Here is a 16,246-nt window from a genome sequence, read left to right as displayed (position 1 = left end):
AATGGGTGGATGCGCCAATTGGGTGCAGGAGCGGGATGATGCAAGAGGATGCAATGCAGGGCTCGTTCATACTCGCGTCTGTCAGAGGATGGTGGCGGCGGCGGGGTGGGGAGGGAGGGGGTATGTAGAGGTAGGTACAGATAGGCACGGGTGGGCATGGCGGGGCCGAGGCTACTTAGGGATGGACTTGACTGATTGTCTGACTTCGGGGCATGTATGACATGATGTATGATGTACGATGTAGGTAGGGTGGGTGGGTAGGCAAGTGTGAAGTAAGGACGGGTGCGGTGCGTCTCTTGGCTGGGCTGGGGTGCGGGGAGGGAGAGAGGAAGGGATGGAAGGGAGGGAAGGGGAGGAAGGGGAGGAATGGGGTAAGATGGCAGGGTTATGTCTACTCTACATGCTACATATACACCAAGGATTTCAGTGCACAGTATTCCCAGTCAAGCACATCAATCATATCATCATTCTTTCTCTCCCCCGCTCCATCTTCACCATCTACCGCCCAATGAACTTCAACTCCAGCATGCGAAACGGAATATACGAAAGACTCGAGAAAACCAGCGCCAACTGATTCGCGATATCACCTCCATCCGCACCGATCATCTTCGCCAGAGCCCCGATATAGTACGTCTCGTCCATGCCGACGATCCAACCGGCCGCGCCGCACAGGAACGCCATGAGCCCGCCAAATCCGATGGGCATCTTCGACGGCGTGTTCCACGCGTCCAGGTCATAGTTGGCCAGGTTGCCGCCTCGGAAGAAGTAATGCTCCGTGAAGAGGATGACGAAGAACGAGGTGTTCCAGTAGCCCAGGAGCGAGAGGAAGTTGTCCAGCACGGTGAGCAGGTGGTCGCGTCCGGCGATGCCGATGACGATGATGCACGCGAATACGATGAGTGTCCAGATCACTCGGGGGATTTTTTGGAAGGGCTTCGCGAAGAGTTGCGCGGATAGGGAGCCGGAGTAGATCGCGATGCAGTTTTGACCGACTGGGGTGGGTTAGAATGGGATGGGATGGGGGATGGAGGATGGGGGGCTTACCTCCGCACAACATCAGGAGGACGAGACAGAACTTGGCGAATGGCCGCGGGTGGATGATGGTCTGTAGCACCTCACCGATTCCTTGGTCGTAGGCAGTGGCCCATTCCGGGGTCGAGTCGAGAGCCGAGGCGATGCAGGCGCCCAGCAACATGCCCACACAGGTCGGGAGCGAGATACCCAAGGTCGTGTAGATGAAGACCTTGGTGCGGGAGGTGTTGACGGGGTAGTGCACGTAGAAGTCGGAGACGATGGAACTCCACGATGCACTCGAGCCGTAGACCACACTGATGAGACTCAGCACGTTGCCGGACTTGGTCAACCCGGAGACGGTGCCTGGGTCCGACAGGCTGGCGCGGTGGCCGGACTCCCCGAAGATGATCAGGAAGACGACGAAGGCCACCATCCAGATGTACTGCTCGATGCCCATGACGGCTTTCAACCCGAAGAAGCTGAAGGCGAGACTGAGGCAGGCGACGATCACCACGCCGACTACCATGGAGATGCGATCATCGGACACGGCCCGGAGAGCTTGTCCGCCGGTGATGCAACTGACCGATGCCCATCCTAGCTGTTCGACGACGTTCAGCGCCGCGATGATGGAGGATGGATAGAAGCCAAAGGAGTAGCGCGAGATGGCGACTTGACGCAGACCGGTTCCAGGTCCCATCGTAGCACACCAACCCTGGGAACAGACATGTAAGCCATTGGACAGGAAGCGGGATAGGTCAGGTCAGGATGCGAACCGTGATACAACCGCCGAGGAAGGTCGCGCAGATGATGATGGCGATGGTCTCGCCCAGGTTGAGGCCGAATTCCTTGCCCATGAAGCCCGTGCTGAAGCAGCTGATGTTCATGGTGGCGGAGGCCCAGATGAAGGCCATGGCCAGGGTGTTGGGGGGCTGGCGATCCTCGGGCAGGACGCGATCGAGACTGTGCGCCTCGATGCCCATCTTGCGGTCCAGCAACTCCTCATAGTAGAGCACGCGGGCAAAGAACCCGACCGGCTTGACGGGCGTCTCTTCTGCCACCGAAGCCATGGCCAGCTTGGGCTCGGAGCCATCCTCGAGGGATTTGGAGTAGTCCATGGGTGACAGTGACAGAGACGTTGACCGGACGGACAAGTTTGGGGGGGGGATTGGGGAGTCTGAGAGGGAAACTCGCAATTCACTTCACTTCCCCAGAAAGCGGCGTCGAGCCATGCATTTATATTTGATCACAGTATGGAAAAGAGAAAAATTGCCATGGCGCGGCGGGCAGGGCGAACCAGTGAACCACGGCGGCGGCGGCGGTGGTGGTTGCTAGTGCCCCCCGTCCACATTCTTTTTATCTGGGGCCTGTCATTTGTGGGACAGGATTTTCTTATCAGGTGCGCAGAGATATTGGCCGACTCTAACAGCCAGGCTAACGGGGTAGACCCTCTGATAGCCCCCATTCTTTCCAGTCTTTTCCCGGGGTTCTGGTTTTATCTATCTACGACTCGACTGTTGTTCGTCGGAGATTCCCGCTGTTCGTTGTCGGGTCATCAGTACCCATCTTCTCTCTGTGGGTCGGCTTCACTGCAACGCTGCCGGCCAAATCAATCCTGGTGCCTTCACAGAGGGAAAGACCTCGATCAGGATCATGGTTCAGATAAGCGAGGACGGTACAGAGTCGATAACTCCATAGAGGACTGCTATGGGTCCTTTGAGCCAGGTCTTGGCAGCGAGGCTTGTCTGGTGGTGGAGTGAAAATAAAAAAGAAAATAAAAAAGAAAATAAATAAATAAATAAATACTAAATAAATAAAAACGATGGACAATCAACCAGCAGTCACAAATGGAAGGCAAAGGACAGAGTTTCCAAAAGTAAGCGCAGATGGTCAAGACAGCATCATTGTTGTGATCATGCAACCTCTCTTTGGCGGATGCCTGCTTGTTCCCCTCCCAACTGCTCGCCGATGCAACGTGGGCTGATAACATAACAAGGCCCTTTATGAGCTAAGGCACGGTGGCAACCCCGGACGCAACACCCGTCCTGCCCGTCGAAGGAGATAAAGCTTCTAGCCAGTCATGGCTGGCTGGCTTCCAGACCCCCGGGATGCACTAATCTAGGCGCCAGCTCTGATAGAGAAGAATCGCATCGGGCTTGCTTAGCCTCGATCGATTATATCTATGAGATATCTACCCATCTGGTTGTTCCCGGGGGCTTTGAGAAGGCGCAAACTGTCAGACACAGACCACACGCGGGGATTTTGTCGATCTGCCGTCGGAATGGCGTGCACCGGGGGTCTACAGGATAACCTCACCACCTCATCTCACACCATAGACGGAAGCGCCCTTAAAGGGCTCCAGCTATTCGCCACCGTGGCGGAGAGTTGTCGCAATTGAAGTCTGACACTAGCGGTTCGACCGTTTTCGAGGAATGGAATGGGGTCCCCCCACGGAGTCTCGAATGATATCCAGTTGGTACAGAAGCCATCCCACCATCCGGGAAAACTCGATCTACTATAATCATCTCACGAGTAGAAATCCCTGCTCTTGGGAGGTGCTGTTGGAATGATCACTGGCAATTGTCGTCTCGTTATGTATCACGGGGTCAGTGAGGGCCTCGATGTTACGGATCGAAGGCTGTTGCTGGGCACGTGCAACTCGATAATCCTGGGCTTCACAGGACGGCGCACCGCTGGCTGCCGCTCTTGGGGCATGAATGCCATTATGAATGGCACATGCGACATGCGACATGGCAATGTCCTGCCGTGCTGTATTCAGAGGAGATGGAGGAGCTGTTGTTTTGTCACTAGATGCGCTAGGCTGGACTACTCGACCGTACGTAGAACGCAGACGGAGCAGGCAGCCCAGGGCGCCCGATCGACTGCGACTGACCCGTTCATTGAATTGCTTTTCACGAAGAGCGGTTGAGGCCTATAGAAGTTGGTGTGACGGCTCGGGATAGAGTAGCTAGGCACGGGGAGGGTTTCCTGAGTGGGGCATGGGTCCAGTGAAGATCGGCGCGCATTGGGACGGAGTATGGACACTGGAAATCTATGTACCGTAGAGGTTGGATAGAATGTAGATGTAGATGGATGATGTGCGAGGGACTGGAGAGAGACGGTGGAGAGGGAAGAAGAGTTGGGGAGACTCTGGCCTGGTGAGGCTCTCGGGGTCGGCGGCTCCGCGGGCCAGCCATGACCCGAAAGGGAATGACTTCCTCTTTGCTCCCCGTCCACTCGGCTTGTCTGTCCTCTTCTCTTCCTCTTCTCTCTCTCTCTCTCTTCTTCCTCTCCATCATCCACCTCCATCACTCCGTCTGGATCGTGTCAATTTTGTGGCCTTCCCCCCCCCCACTCCCCTTCCGTTCACCTCTCTCCCCTCCCCCTCCGCTCTTCCTTTTTCCTCCTCCTTCTCCGCCTTCGCCTTCCCACTTCTACTTCCACTTTTGCCTCCGCCTCTTCTTCTCCCTCCTCCCCCCTCATTTTCTCGGCTTCATCTTGGCCTGCGACCAGCGCCCTCCATTTTTCATCTTTGCATTTAGCCTCAGCAGATAGCAATTGACCTTCTTCTCTTCCTGACTCTCAATTGTTTGGGCCCGACGCCTCTATACATTCGGTTTCTTCGCTGCACCAAGCACCACCGATCTCGGTGTTTAATTTCCACGTTGACAGCCAATTATAATTCCATTGACGCCTAGAGCTTGCCGGTATGCTTGGCCCTCCAGTGACCCTCCGTCTTGCCTTACTTGACTAATTCCAGCGCCCCCAGTGATTCGCGCCAGCTCTCCCCTCCGCCTTGCTAACCCGATCACCGACAATTCGTTCCCCTCCGATCGTCATTCTGTCACAATGGCCTCCGAAGCCCCCTCTGTCAACGTCAACGGTGGTCCTAAGTCCCGGGCAGCCATGCTAGAGGAGCAGCATGCCCGTGATGAGGCGCACAACCCCACCGTGGAGGATGTTCCCGATGAAGATGACCTCCTGCACCCTCCTCCTTCTTCCCTGGTGCCTGATGCCGAGTCCGACGCCCCGGCGGCCCCAGCCGCGACGCCGGCTCCTGCAGCCCCCAAGGCAGCTCCCAAGAAGGCCCCGGCCTTTGATGTGCAGTCCGAGGAATTGTTCCCTGCCCTCGGAAGTGGGCCGAAGCCCAAGGCCCCCGCTGCCTCTGCTTGGGGTGCTAGAGGTCCCTCGGCTGCCGCTGTCGCCAACGGTGCTGCTAGCGGCTCGCCGGCAGGTATGTTCTCGCCGACCCTGTGTGTACGGAAACACTCGTTGGGCTAATAATCTGGGGTCAGCTCCTGCAGGTTTCGGTTCTGAGGTTCCCCGGATCATCAGCCTTCCCGGAAAGCACATGGAACAGCTCCGCCTGGCACCCTCCCAGATGCTGCCCCGCGGCCAGCTCAAGAAGCCCCTGCGGGACATCTTGCGCGACATCTCCAAGCGATCCAAGGCCAACGTGGACATGCGCGGTGGACCGGGTGGCTCCATAATCTTCGAGGGTAAGGGCTCCGTGGATGCGGTCAGACAGGCCCTGAAGGAGGTCGCACAGCAGGTCGGATCTAAGGTGCGTTGGACGTTTCCTGGTTCGGGGGGAACGTGGACTAATCTTTTGTGTAGCAATCCGTTCGCGTTCCCATTCCTACATCTGCTCGCCCTCACATCATCGGACGGCAAGGAGCCGTTGTCCAGGACATCCAGCAACGGACAGGTGCGCGTGTGCAGGTCCCCCGTGCGGAGGAAGCTGCTGGGGACGAGGATGACGACAGCGATACCATTGACGTTCTGATTGAGGGTGATGCTGTCGCTGCTGAGATGGCTCGTCGGGAGATCGAGGCCATTGTCAAGGAACGCTCCTCCAACATGAACTTCCGCCTCAAGTCCATCCCGCCCGAGTTCTTCCCCTTCATCGCCGGCGCCCACAACGCCAACCTGAGAGAAATCGAGGAGCGCACCAAGGCTCAAGTGCATGTGCCGCGGTACGATACCTGGCTCAGCCAGCCTCCCCCCCAGGAGGCTGATCCTGGCCACGTTCAGTTCGCGGCGGTCCCCGACAAGCACATCCGTATCTCTGGTGAGCGCCTTGCGGCCCAGGAGGCTCGTGCCGAGATCGAAAGACTTGCTGTCGACCTGCAGCGCCAGCTGACCCTTCGCCAACTCGCCATCAACCGTGGCCAGCACCAGTTCATCCTTGGCGATAACGCCGACGCCCTGCACGAGTTCCTCGCCGATACTGGCTGTGCCATTGTGCTGCCTCCTGCCTCCGACGAGAGTGAATTCCTGACCATCACCGGTCCTGTCGACTGCATCGAGAGCGGTATCAACCGGGCCATGGACCTTGCGACAAGTATGCAGATGGCCAGCATTGACCTGTCTCGGCAACACCCCTCTGCTCCCATGGGCCCCCACGCTCACGCTCGCGCCCTGACCCGCTACCTCAGACAACGCCAGATTATCAAGGAGTTGGAGACCATGTACGATGCTCGCATCGCTCTCCCGCCCAGCTCTGACGGGCCCGTGACCTGGGAGGTCTACTCCAGAGATGGAAAGAACACGATTCGTGCGCGGTCTGATATCATGAACCTTGTTCAGGCTCACCCCCCGACCAGGCTTCGTGCCCTCGCGGTTGACCCTTACTTCCACCCGTACTTGCGCGCCCAGAGCATTGCCAAGTTGCGTAGTGACTATGGTGTTCACCTCCTTGTCCCTGACGAGGTTGACAGCCCGGATGTGGTCCTGGTTTACGAGGGTCCTTCGGCTGCTGCTCCTCAGTTTGAGATCCCCCGCCAGAGACCTACCGCTGCCGAACTCGCCACCTTCGAACAGGTCCTCCAGGAAGCTCAGGAGTATCTCCTGAACGCCCTGGGTGATCAAAACGACGTTGTGGCGAAGACCGTCGGCGTCCCGAGCAAGTACCAGGAGAAGGTCCGCAAGTTCATCATCCGCGAACAGCAAGCCAGCGAGGAAGCGATCCCTATCCGCGCCCTTGTCGGAGAAGGCCCCTCCCGTAACGAGTCCGAGGTCGCCCTTCGTGGCCCCTCCCGCCTTGTGGAAGATCTTGCTTCGAAGCTTCAGGCGTTTGTTGTTGAGCAGGAGCAGGATGATCTCGAAAGAGGATACACGACCACTTTTGACTTCCCCCAGAAGTTTGCGAACTTCCTGATCGGCAAGAGAGGCGAGAACATCAACAAGCTTCGCGATGAATTCGACGTTGACATTAAGGTCGAAAACGGCAAGGTCGAGGTTAAGGGACCCAAGGCCAAGGCCGATGCCGCGAAGATTAGGATCATCAACATGGGCAAGAAGCTCGAAGACGAGACGACTCACGTCTTGAAGGTCCCTGCCCAGTACCACCGTGAACTGATTGGACAGAAGGGAAGCCAGGTCAACAGACTCCAGGACCGCTACTCTGTCCGCGTCCAGTTCCCCCGGGCTGCAGCCTCCGGCATCAGTGATGACGCGGATACCTCCAGCGAAGCGGGCAGCTCTCGCCCCAACCGTCCTCAGCAGGCTCTGGATGAGGTTATCATCAAGGGCCCCAGCAAGGGTGCCGATTCTGCCCGTGACGAGATCCTGAGCCTGCTGCAGTGGGTCATTGACCACTCCTACACGGCGACCGTTTCCGTGGCCCAGGCTCAGATTCCCTCTTTGATCGGCCAGCGCGGCCGTGAGATGGACAAGCTTCGTGCGGATACCAGTGCTCAGATTGACGTCCCCGGAGTCAACGATGCCCCGGATGATTCGGGCCGTGTGCAGATCAAGATTCGCGGCACGAAGCAGCAAGTGGAGGAAGCGAAGAAGATCCTGCTGCAGCGTTCGGGTGCATTCGACTCTATCGTGACCAAGACCATTGAGGTGGACAAGAAGTACCACAAGTCGCTCATCGGCAGTGGCGGTAAGTACCCGTCCCCTACACTTTTGACCTCCGTCACTAACAAACCTAGGTGCGAACATCCGCAAGATTGTCGCCGACGCCGGTGGCCCTACCGATGGCAGTGCCTCTCGCATTGTGCGGTTCCCGCGTCCCGAGAGCACCGACTCCGCCATCAAGCTTGAGGGAGACGGCCAGGTTGTTGACAAGATCGTTGCTGCCATCGAGGAGTTTGTCAAGGAGCGTGAGGACCAAGTGACCACCGTCCTGGAGGTTCCTTCCTCTCAACACCGCCTGCTCATCGGCCGCGGAGGCGACACCCGCCGTGGCATCGAGTCGAAATTCAACATCACCCTGGACATTCCCAAGCAGGGTTCTGGACGCTCCGAGATCAAGCTGAAGGGCCCCAGCAACGCCGTCGCGGAGGCCAAGGAGCACATCCAGTCGATGCTCAAGGACCAGCAGGGCGAGACGATCGAGGTTCCCCGGCATTTGCACCATGTTATCTCTGAGAACGGCTCTTTCTTCCGCCGCCTGCGCAATGACTACCACGTGACCGTGGACCACGCCGGCCAGCAGGTTCCCTCCCGTCCGGCCTCGGAGGACTCGCGCGACGCCGCCAACGGCGCCTCCTCCCTCCCCCTGATCACCGACGAACCCACCGACGCCCTCGATGCCCACTCCTGGAAGATCGTCGACAACAGCCCCGCGGCCGCTGACCCCTCGGAGCCCGCGACCATCCCCTGGGTGTTGGCCGGATCGAGCGACAACGTCGCCCGCGCCAAGTCCGCCCTCGAGAAGGCCATCGCCAATGCCTCCCAGCAGTCCGCCACCGGGTACCTCATCCTGCCTGACCCCAAGACCTACCGCTTCGTCGTCGGCCAGGGCGGTAGCCAGATCAACGCCATCCGCAAGCAGACTGGCTGTCGCATCAACGTCCCCAAGGACCAGGCCAAGGGCGAGGCGATTGAGATCAAGGGCAGCAAGGACGGCCTCGAAGAGGCCAAGGATATGATCCTCGAGGCTGTCCGCGCTGGTTTGAGCGGTAACTCCCGGTGAGTGTCATGTCGTGTCACGACGATGCTGGTGAGTGTTGGATTGGATGAATTGGATTCGATTGGATCGGATTGGATTGAATTGGATATATTTGCATGCACGAACCGGACCATATTTTCACGGCCCAAGATCTCCTTCTCCTTCTCCTTCTATCTCTGTCTTATGTTTCTCTCTCTCTCTCTCTTAAAAGAAGACTGTTATATACATTTTACTACTACCTCTACCTCTACTACTGCTAGCATGACGGGCAGCTCGGCTGCATATCCGCATCCGTTGAGAATATTGTGATTAGGCCTCACTACTCTATATAAATGCCACTACATGAATGATTATCCGATGAGCATTGGATAGATAGATAGATAGATAGATAGTATGGGGTAGTAGTGAAGCGAGTGTCTTATAAGGAAACACACCCTCTAGTCATGTACAAGTCAATCATGAATCATCAATCATCAATCAGTCATTCCAGTCCATTCCATATTATTCAATTGAGCTATGCTAGCAGCCACAATTAAAAAGAAGGCAAAGTAGTAGATAACAGCCGTCATCACGATCATGATCATCATGGCCAAGACCAAATCTAATCTTCTCCTGCCTGCTACAACCCTCGCCCAACACATCAACATATATGCTGAATAAATAAGTTAGCAAGCAAGCAAGCATGTGACATTGCACTCTAGACGAGAAACATTGCACTTTATCTCTGAATGCAAAAACCGTGCGAGCCGCAGAAACCACAAGATGAAATAAAAGAAGAAAAATAATTTTTGCAATGGATATCATCCACCCAACCACTAAGCAACCCCTAGAGCTTGCAGCACGGAAGTAGTATTTTAGCTAAAACAGCCGAAATGGACACATCCAAATAGATAAGATGGGTAGCAGTAATAGTGGAGCGCAGCGCAGGGTTCAGAAAAAAGAAAAGGTCTTTAGGATCATATTTCATTTATCTTTCTTTCTTTTTTTTTTTTGGTATTTGTTTGTGTAGTTTGGTTTTGGTATGGTATTAAGATAGAGAGAGAGGTAGGTAAGGAGGTACGGGGAGGTAAACTCGTTTACTGCGTCTCGGCGGCGGAGGCAGTCTGGAGGTATTGGTAGGCGCCGTAGGCGATCAGACCACCGACGAGGAGGAAGGCGTAGAGGCCAACGCCCATGCCGGCCTCGCCGGAGCTGGAGGGACCGGAGGAGGACTGGGCGTGAGCGCGGGGGCAGGGTCACCGGGCTGTAGGGAGGGATTGTTAGTGAGTGAATGAGTAAATCGATGGATGGGTTGGAAGGGATTGGTGGATGCGACATACCATGCGCTTCACGTTGCCGACGAGTAGACCGTCCAGGATCTCACGGGCCTCGTCACTGTGTCCAACATCCTCGAAAGCCTCGGTACCGTCCTGGCCGCCCACGTCAAGGAGGACTTCCTCACCACCGCTGTGGGGGGTTAGTTGGTGTGCTTGACTCCCGTGGTGGACTTGTTCGGGAAAAGTATCTGTAGGAGATAGGGTTGGGACACGTACGGGTGCTCATCGACGAAAGAGGAGACATCGTAGACCTTGTCGTGGATGACCATGTAGAGGTCCTTCTTGGTGTTGTGCTCGCTGACCTCCTGGAGGGTGAGTTCCTTTGCGTCGGACATGATTGCGGGAGTGACTGGAAGGGAGAAACAGGGGCATGTTAGCGATTGATATGATGAGATATGATAAGCGACGAATTTCGGAAACGCTGGAATGCACGATCGGGGGAGATTGTTGTCCGAGGAGGGGGGGGTGTGATGGGGCGTGCAAGGCCAGTGACAGGGCCGATGTGGAATATTTGCTGAGGTTAGGGCGCGGCGACAGAGGGACTGTCCTGTCCAGGCTGTCTGGCCACCTTCACCTCCCTCGGAGGGAGGGCCAGACAGTCGGTGTATGGACGGGGCGCGGAAAAGCAGAATGCGAACGAGACAAACCCAAACCCAAGCGGGGGGTACTCACCAAAGATTGCACGGGGATACAACAGCGGACAGAGGAGCACAGCGGTGGATGAGTGAAGAAGAAGATCGAGGGGTGGCTGACGAGGAAGAAGGAAAAGGAAGAGGAGAAGAAGAAGAAGAAGAAGAAGAAGAAGCGCAAGCGCCGAGAGGAGAAGGAGAGCCTCCGAGTCGGAGCTGATCCCCGGCTGTTCAACACACCCACAACCTGAGGCAGCCCCCCCTGGCCTGGCCTGTTCAGGCACCCACCCACCCAGCCTCCATCTACATCCCTTCTCCTCTTTACTCTATCCCGTATCTCCAGTCCCTCCAGTCCCTCCAGTCCCTTCAGTCTCTCCCATCCGCACACTTCACTTTCCCCATCTCCCCCCAACACCTTCCTGAAATGGCAATCTGGAAAAGTGGCCTGATAGGGAAAGCGCCGATGCGCCAATCAGCGCCGGCTTATTCTGCATCTTAGTCAGACCCGAGGATGGCTCCGGGCTAGGCCTATTCGGGTTGGTCTTTATTTACTAGATATCGGCACAGCATTTCACACTATCATTCACATTGCACATTGTGCACTCGGGAAATAATTTCCTAACTAGATACTTAGTCGGTGACATGAACGCTGAGTGAGTAAGTGAGTGTGGAAGGGTCTCTCTACTTAGATACAGTAACAAAGTGGGTTGATAGTAACAGTGGTGCGGAATCCCCTCCGATCATTCTCATGTGCTTGCTCCACCACCTTATTTATTATTATCTATTATGATATTATCTGTGACAGCCATTGAGTATGACTATTATCAGTACAATAATACTAACTATCGAGATAGATCACCCTCGGATATCAATATAAACCCAAACCCCAACGCCACCCCCTCGGGAATTAACCCCAACCCTGTATCTACAATCCGGCTCCCATTCCCGTAATTCCGCCCTTTCGACACGGCATAACCGTAGCCGTTGCTTAACCTCGGGGAAGATCATCTGCGGGTAGCGCGCTCGGGATTACTAGTTACTATCTCCCTACCTACTTACTTGCCTAGTATTACTTCTGCTTGCAGGCGGACGTTGGGTTTCCCCGCTTTCCGTCCGGAGTGATAATATATTCTGGTTACGGGTCTAGACTCTAATGAGTAGGGTATATGATGAGGTATCATGCTGAAGAAGTCCACTCTATCTATCTATACATCCTCATCATCATCATCGTCGTCGTCGGTCGCGGGCTGGGGCTGAATGAACGTCAATTCCGCTGAAGGGCTGGCTCATCATCTGAAGATTGAAGGGGGAAGAAGATGCGACGAAGGCTGGAAAACGTAAAGGGACATATCTAGAAAACAGGGCAAGAAAAAAAAGACACTCAAACAAAAAGGTATAGTTCGTTATATGCTAAAATCATCCGTCATGCAGCGCGTATCGTCGTCTCGTCGCGGGACCAAAACTGAGAGAGGAAGAGAAAAAAAAAAAAAAAAAAAAAAAAAAAGGGAACACGACACCACCATGCATCTATCTGTCCTTGCGTCTCGTGAGACCCGAGCGGAGTTAGGAGAAGATATAAAATGCACCCCCATCCCCCCCTCATTTCGCGGGAACCCGCTCGTAGAATACAATGTAGGCCTGCTCGTTCTGCAGCCGGTCTTTGGGCCGCAGGTCGCGCGGGTTGAAGTCCAGCGCCCGCTCGTCATCGAATCGTCGCCAGCATTGCCGCTGCGCATCCCGCACCAGCGAGATGTAATGCCCGCTGCCCATCGACGACCCGATGTGCCGGAGCACCCCGTACGCATCGTACGTGAAAGGGGGCACCGTGGCGGCCACCGGGTCTTGCAGCACTCCGTTGGGCTGGCCCGGCGTCTGCGAGGCGAACACAAAGTCATCCATCCGGAGCCCATGCAAAGGGAAGTCAATCGGTGTGTGGATCTTGCGCGCGGTCTGCGTCTTTGACGCGGAGAACCGCTTAAAGTGGACAACCAGGATCTGCGGAGCCCGCGTGATGATGATCTGCTTGGTCGCGACCCGCTCGCATTTGCAGTAAGGACACTTCCACACCTCGTCACCACTCAGCATCTCCTCTTGGCAGTAGCTGCGCAGGCACTGGTAGATGTCCCCCGTCCCGGTGGGCGGGATCTCGACGCTGATGCTATAGAACGCCTCGTATGTAGTCGATGTCCGCTGACAGGTGGTGCAACGAAGACGGCTCGCGTGTTGGCCCGCGAAAAGCGAGGAGATGAAGGATTCCTCTCGATGGCAGTACCGATCCCACTCGATCCGGGAGACCTTGGGGACGGGCATTCTCTCCCGCTGCATCTCCTCTTCGAACGTCAACGGCCGAAGTGGCGTCCTCTGCCAGTTGACGTTGAGATCTTCATGCAGACAATCGACGACAAAGTCGAAGAACTCCTTCGAGTCCTGCTGGCGATCAATGGCCCACTCCTGGTTCAGCCGACCGCAGAAGTTGCGAAAGGACGTCGGCATGATCACCTCCACGTCGTTTTTCCAAAGGGACCTGATCAGGTTTGCATACAAGCCGGGCATAACCCCTTGCGAGCCCTTCCAGTTCTTTTGTACATAATACCGGAACCGATTGTCGATGAAGAACTTGCTCAGCATCACGGTTGCGCTCAGACACTGGAGCGTCGAGTTCATGTAGCAGGTCACACCGAAGTTGGTCAAGCCCGTGCGGGGGAGCTTCCGCCGGTTCAGCATCGAGCTGGGCGTGTAAAGAGCCGTCTTCGTTGCAGAGTTTTGTCGCTCGAGGGTTGGTTGGATTTGCCGGCCGTCCGACACGCCACTGTAACTGGGCCGGGGAACGGCAGGGGGAGGCCGTGATGGAGCAACAGGAACAGGGGTGGCATAGTTGGGCGCAGGCGTCCCGGCTGGCCGAACATGCGGTGCAACCATCGACTGCTGCATCCCCTGCGGTTCGGGGAACCGCCGTAGAAAGTCTTCGTAGGTATGCACGAACGGGGAAACAGGTGCTTCTTGCTCTCCTTCCGGTTCTTCTTCGAGCGGCTCCTCTTCAATGTAGGTCTCAGTGTCGATCTCCTCCGTCTTCGACTTTTCCATCCATTCAGTGAGTTCCTGGGGGTTCAAAGGCTTGTATTCGCGAAGCCTTCTTTTCCTCACTTCCAAGCTGGAGTTGGCACTGACGACCGTTGGGACTCTCCCCAGCGGTCGGCCAGGCTTCCTGACGGGCCTCTTCACTTGAAGAGATCCCAAAACCGCAGCAGTGGAGGACGTGGCAAGAGACTGTTGGCCAACGAGATCAATCCACGCATCAAGTCCGCCCTGCAGTAGTGCAGGGGGGCGTCCATCTTTCAACGGCTTATAGTTGTTGAATTCGTATAGAGTGTCATATAACGCTCGAAGATGGGGTGCCGAAGTGCCGACCGGTGACCCCGCAAGATAGCTGACGGATGCCGTCCGTTGGTCATGGTACACAACCATATCAAACTCGTTTCGTCTCTCAAACAGCGACTGCTCATGCTCGGGCGAAACCACTAGGCGCTCCTCGAGCTCCTCGGCTGACACGTTTTCCTTTAATGCCACCGGCTCTATACATAGAATTGAAGAGGCATAGATATGGCCGCTATCAAACTGGTCCCGTGGACGGACGTCAATCAGGAGAATATTGTACTTGCGCATATAGTCCAGCAACTGCTGAGGGCCAATTGTAGGGTTGTGGGGAAGATCGGCACTACTGCTTCGGACTTCTTTGACCTGGTGTATCCCGTTCGGAGTCTGGGCTCTGTAAGGATTCTCGTCCAAGCCGTTGCGGCTAGGACTGCCGCGAGGTGACGTCGCGATCTGGGAGTATCTTGGATTGACGGGACGAGTGATCTCAGTAGAGGTTCGGGGCGGATTCGAAGGCCCCTGCGATGGTACCGTCCAGATCGGGCTGTACGCCGGGTCCGGAGCGCGGGGAAGGGATGTGTTAAGAGGCACCTTCGGGGGAAGGGTTGGCACGCTATGAGAGGAGCCCATGCTGCGAGGCCCTAGAGGACGTCGTTGCGGTACGCCTTGATGCATGTAGGACGATGGCCGGGGAGGGCGATCTCGCGCTGGGGGTGCCGAGGCAGTGCCATTCGGTCCACTGGTTGCTGGGCCTAAATTTGTCGAAGTAGGTGGTGACATTTTTAATTTGGCGAATCTTTGGGCAAGTAGGTCACCCGCGGGACTCGAATGCCGATTGAACTTGGCGTTTGTGTCTGCCGCTTCGCGGTATTGTGACGGGCTCGGCATCCGCATGGAGTGGTTGCCTGCATCGATCGGGCGGCCTCTTGGGCTAGGACTTCGAAACGGTCCAGAGGAAGATACCTGTGATGTTTGTCGGGGTGAGTTTGACGGAAGGGGCCCCACCGGCTGCACATTGCTCAACAAATTGCTTTCCAGGATCTGTTGCTTGATGTCGTCCATGGTCCCTTGCTTCGTTCGCACAGCCTGCGGGCTTCAGGTTAGTCGATGCATGATAAAAACCAGCTACCATACCTGGAGCAATTTAAAGCTCCAGGTAGGCAGTGGAGGAGCAATCGCATACCATCATCAAATCTGCAAACCGTTTGTACCATCCTGGACGTTCTTTGGCAATAACACGATAGTCGCGGTGATGCGGGATTATATTGATCGTGATCTCAGAGGCGCGCAGGTATTGCACATATGCTCTATCCAGTTGATCGCTGTCGGCGAGTGCCCGGGCTTGATCGATGGCCACCTGTCCCCTCTCCAGCAAAACGCTGAGCTGCATCGAGTCCGAGATTAGCGACCTGCGGGGCCACTGGCACGCGCATCGAGACTGGAGACCTACCGAAGTATCTTCACTTATGTCCAGAGCTGCCGCTTCATCCTGAAGGTCCTTGATATTGGGGAACGGTGCCGGAGGTGATCCTGAGGGGGCGCCATAGTTGTTGGTGGTGTTGTTGGCATGATATGATCCTAGTCCGGCGGGTGGCCTTCCGCCCGAATACATGCCACCGAGGGACTGGGGACGAAGACTGGTGTTTTCCCAGGGTGCGAAATCTGGAGGAGAGGGTAAAGCCGCTGCATCGGAGGACATTCTAGCACAGCCAGGCGGCGGGTCTCACCACATGACCTGGAAGACGGCTGGGTAGGGGAGGCGGGGGGTTCTCGAGGAGCTCGGTCGGAGGGGGGAAGATGACAGACAAACTCAAGGATTCGGACGGAAGAGGACCACAGGGCCGAGAGAGAGGCCCGGAGCGCTCATGAACGACAGGACGCGTGAACGGAGCTATACCACCCGCGAGATCGGCCAGCCGGGGGAGCGAATAGCGAGAAACAAGATGCGCGCAAGAGAGAGACAGGCAGAGGGTGAGGGAGAGAGAGAGCTGCCAGTGGGAACGAACGATGCAATC

At 56.2% G+C, this 16,246-nt stretch overlaps 5 protein-coding genes across 5 annotated transcripts; 2 read left to right on the top strand and 3 right to left on the bottom strand.

The window, feature by feature from the left end:
* Window positions 1-364: 364 nt before the first annotated feature.
* Window positions 365-2,129, bottom strand: BO70DRAFT_382182 (putative nucleoside transporter; the record flags this gene model as incomplete). Its single annotated transcript, XM_025545521.1, has 3 exons — window positions 365-992; window positions 1,045-1,726; window positions 1,788-2,129. The coding sequence occupies 3 exons, from the start codon at window positions 2,127-2,129 to the stop codon at window positions 499-501; spliced, it is 1,518 nt and encodes a 505-aa protein (XP_025396091.1). The 3' UTR covers window positions 365-498.
* On the top strand, window positions 1,905-2,982 carry BO70DRAFT_126326 (uncharacterized protein). The gene is made up of 2 exons (XM_025537990.1): window positions 1,905-1,920; window positions 2,088-2,982. Exon 2 carries the CDS (start codon window positions 2,265-2,267, stop codon window positions 2,769-2,771), a length of 507 nt encoding a protein of 168 aa, XP_025396090.1. The 5' UTR covers window positions 1,905-1,920; window positions 2,088-2,264; the 3' UTR covers window positions 2,772-2,982.
* Window positions 2,983-4,682: 1,700 nt separating this feature from the next.
* Window positions 4,683-9,086, top strand: BO70DRAFT_126271 (putative RNA binding effector protein Scp160). The gene is made up of 5 exons (XM_025537989.1): window positions 4,683-4,718; window positions 4,781-5,245; window positions 5,307-5,575; window positions 5,629-7,903; window positions 7,953-9,086. Exons 2-5 carry the CDS (start codon window positions 4,861-4,863, stop codon window positions 8,936-8,938), a joined length of 3,915 nt encoding a protein of 1,304 aa, XP_025396089.1. The 5' UTR covers window positions 4,683-4,718; window positions 4,781-4,860; the 3' UTR covers window positions 8,939-9,086.
* A 904-nt stretch (window positions 9,087-9,990) lies between these two features.
* On the bottom strand, window positions 9,991-10,973 carry BO70DRAFT_382180 (cytochrome b5-like heme/steroid binding domain-containing protein; the record flags this gene model as incomplete). Its single annotated transcript, XM_025545520.1, has 3 exons — window positions 10,447-10,973; window positions 10,234-10,360; window positions 9,991-10,125 (listed from the first exon to the last, which is right to left on the bottom strand). The coding sequence occupies exons 1-3, from the start codon at window positions 10,563-10,565 to the stop codon at window positions 9,991-9,993; spliced, it is 381 nt and encodes a 126-aa protein (XP_025396088.1). The 5' UTR covers window positions 10,566-10,973.
* A 1,396-nt stretch (window positions 10,974-12,369) lies between these two features.
* Window positions 12,370-16,186, bottom strand: BO70DRAFT_321568 (putative ubiquitin C-terminal hydrolase). Its single transcript, XM_025540518.1, has 2 exons — window positions 15,415-16,186; window positions 12,370-15,317 (listed from the first exon to the last, which is right to left on the bottom strand). The coding sequence occupies exons 1-2, from the start codon at window positions 15,928-15,930 to the stop codon at window positions 12,459-12,461; spliced, it is 3,375 nt and encodes a 1,124-aa protein (XP_025396087.1). The 5' UTR covers window positions 15,931-16,186; the 3' UTR covers window positions 12,370-12,458.
* Window positions 16,187-16,246: the final 60 nt, after the last annotated feature.

This window comes from Aspergillus heteromorphus, assembly GCF_003184545.1.
Source record: "Aspergillus heteromorphus CBS 117.55 chromosome Unknown BO70scaffold_29, whole genome shotgun sequence".
Classification (NCBI taxonomy): Eukaryota; Fungi; Ascomycota; class Eurotiomycetes; order Eurotiales; family Aspergillaceae; genus Aspergillus; species Aspergillus heteromorphus.
Note: the sequence above shows the minus strand (reverse complement) of the source record. Positions and strands in the feature narration are given on the sequence as shown.

Excerpts from the sequence above, each read along its gene's own strand:
- BO70DRAFT_321568 (XM_025540518.1), bottom strand. The coding sequence starts at position 15,930 with ATGTCCTCCGATGCAGCGGCTTTACCCTCTCCTCCAGATTTCGCACCC. Across the intron at positions 15,318-15,414 it reads GGTTTGCAGATTTGATGATG|GCTGTGCGAACGAAGCAAGG; the intron begins GTATGCGATTGC and ends TGAAGCCCGCAG.
- BO70DRAFT_126271 (XM_025537989.1), top strand. The coding sequence starts at position 4,861 with ATGGCCTCCGAAGCCCCCTCTGTCAACGTCAACGGTGGTCCTAAGTCC. Across the intron at positions 5,246-5,306 it reads TGCTAGCGGCTCGCCGGCAG|CTCCTGCAGGTTTCGGTTCT; the intron begins GTATGTTCTCGC and ends ATCTGGGGTCAG. Across the intron at positions 7,904-7,952 it reads GTCGCTCATCGGCAGTGGCG|GTGCGAACATCCGCAAGATT; the intron begins GTAAGTACCCGT and ends TAACAAACCTAG.
- BO70DRAFT_126326 (XM_025537990.1), top strand. The coding sequence starts at position 2,265 with ATGGAAAAGAGAAAAATTGCCATGGCGCGGCGGGCAGGGCGAACCAGT.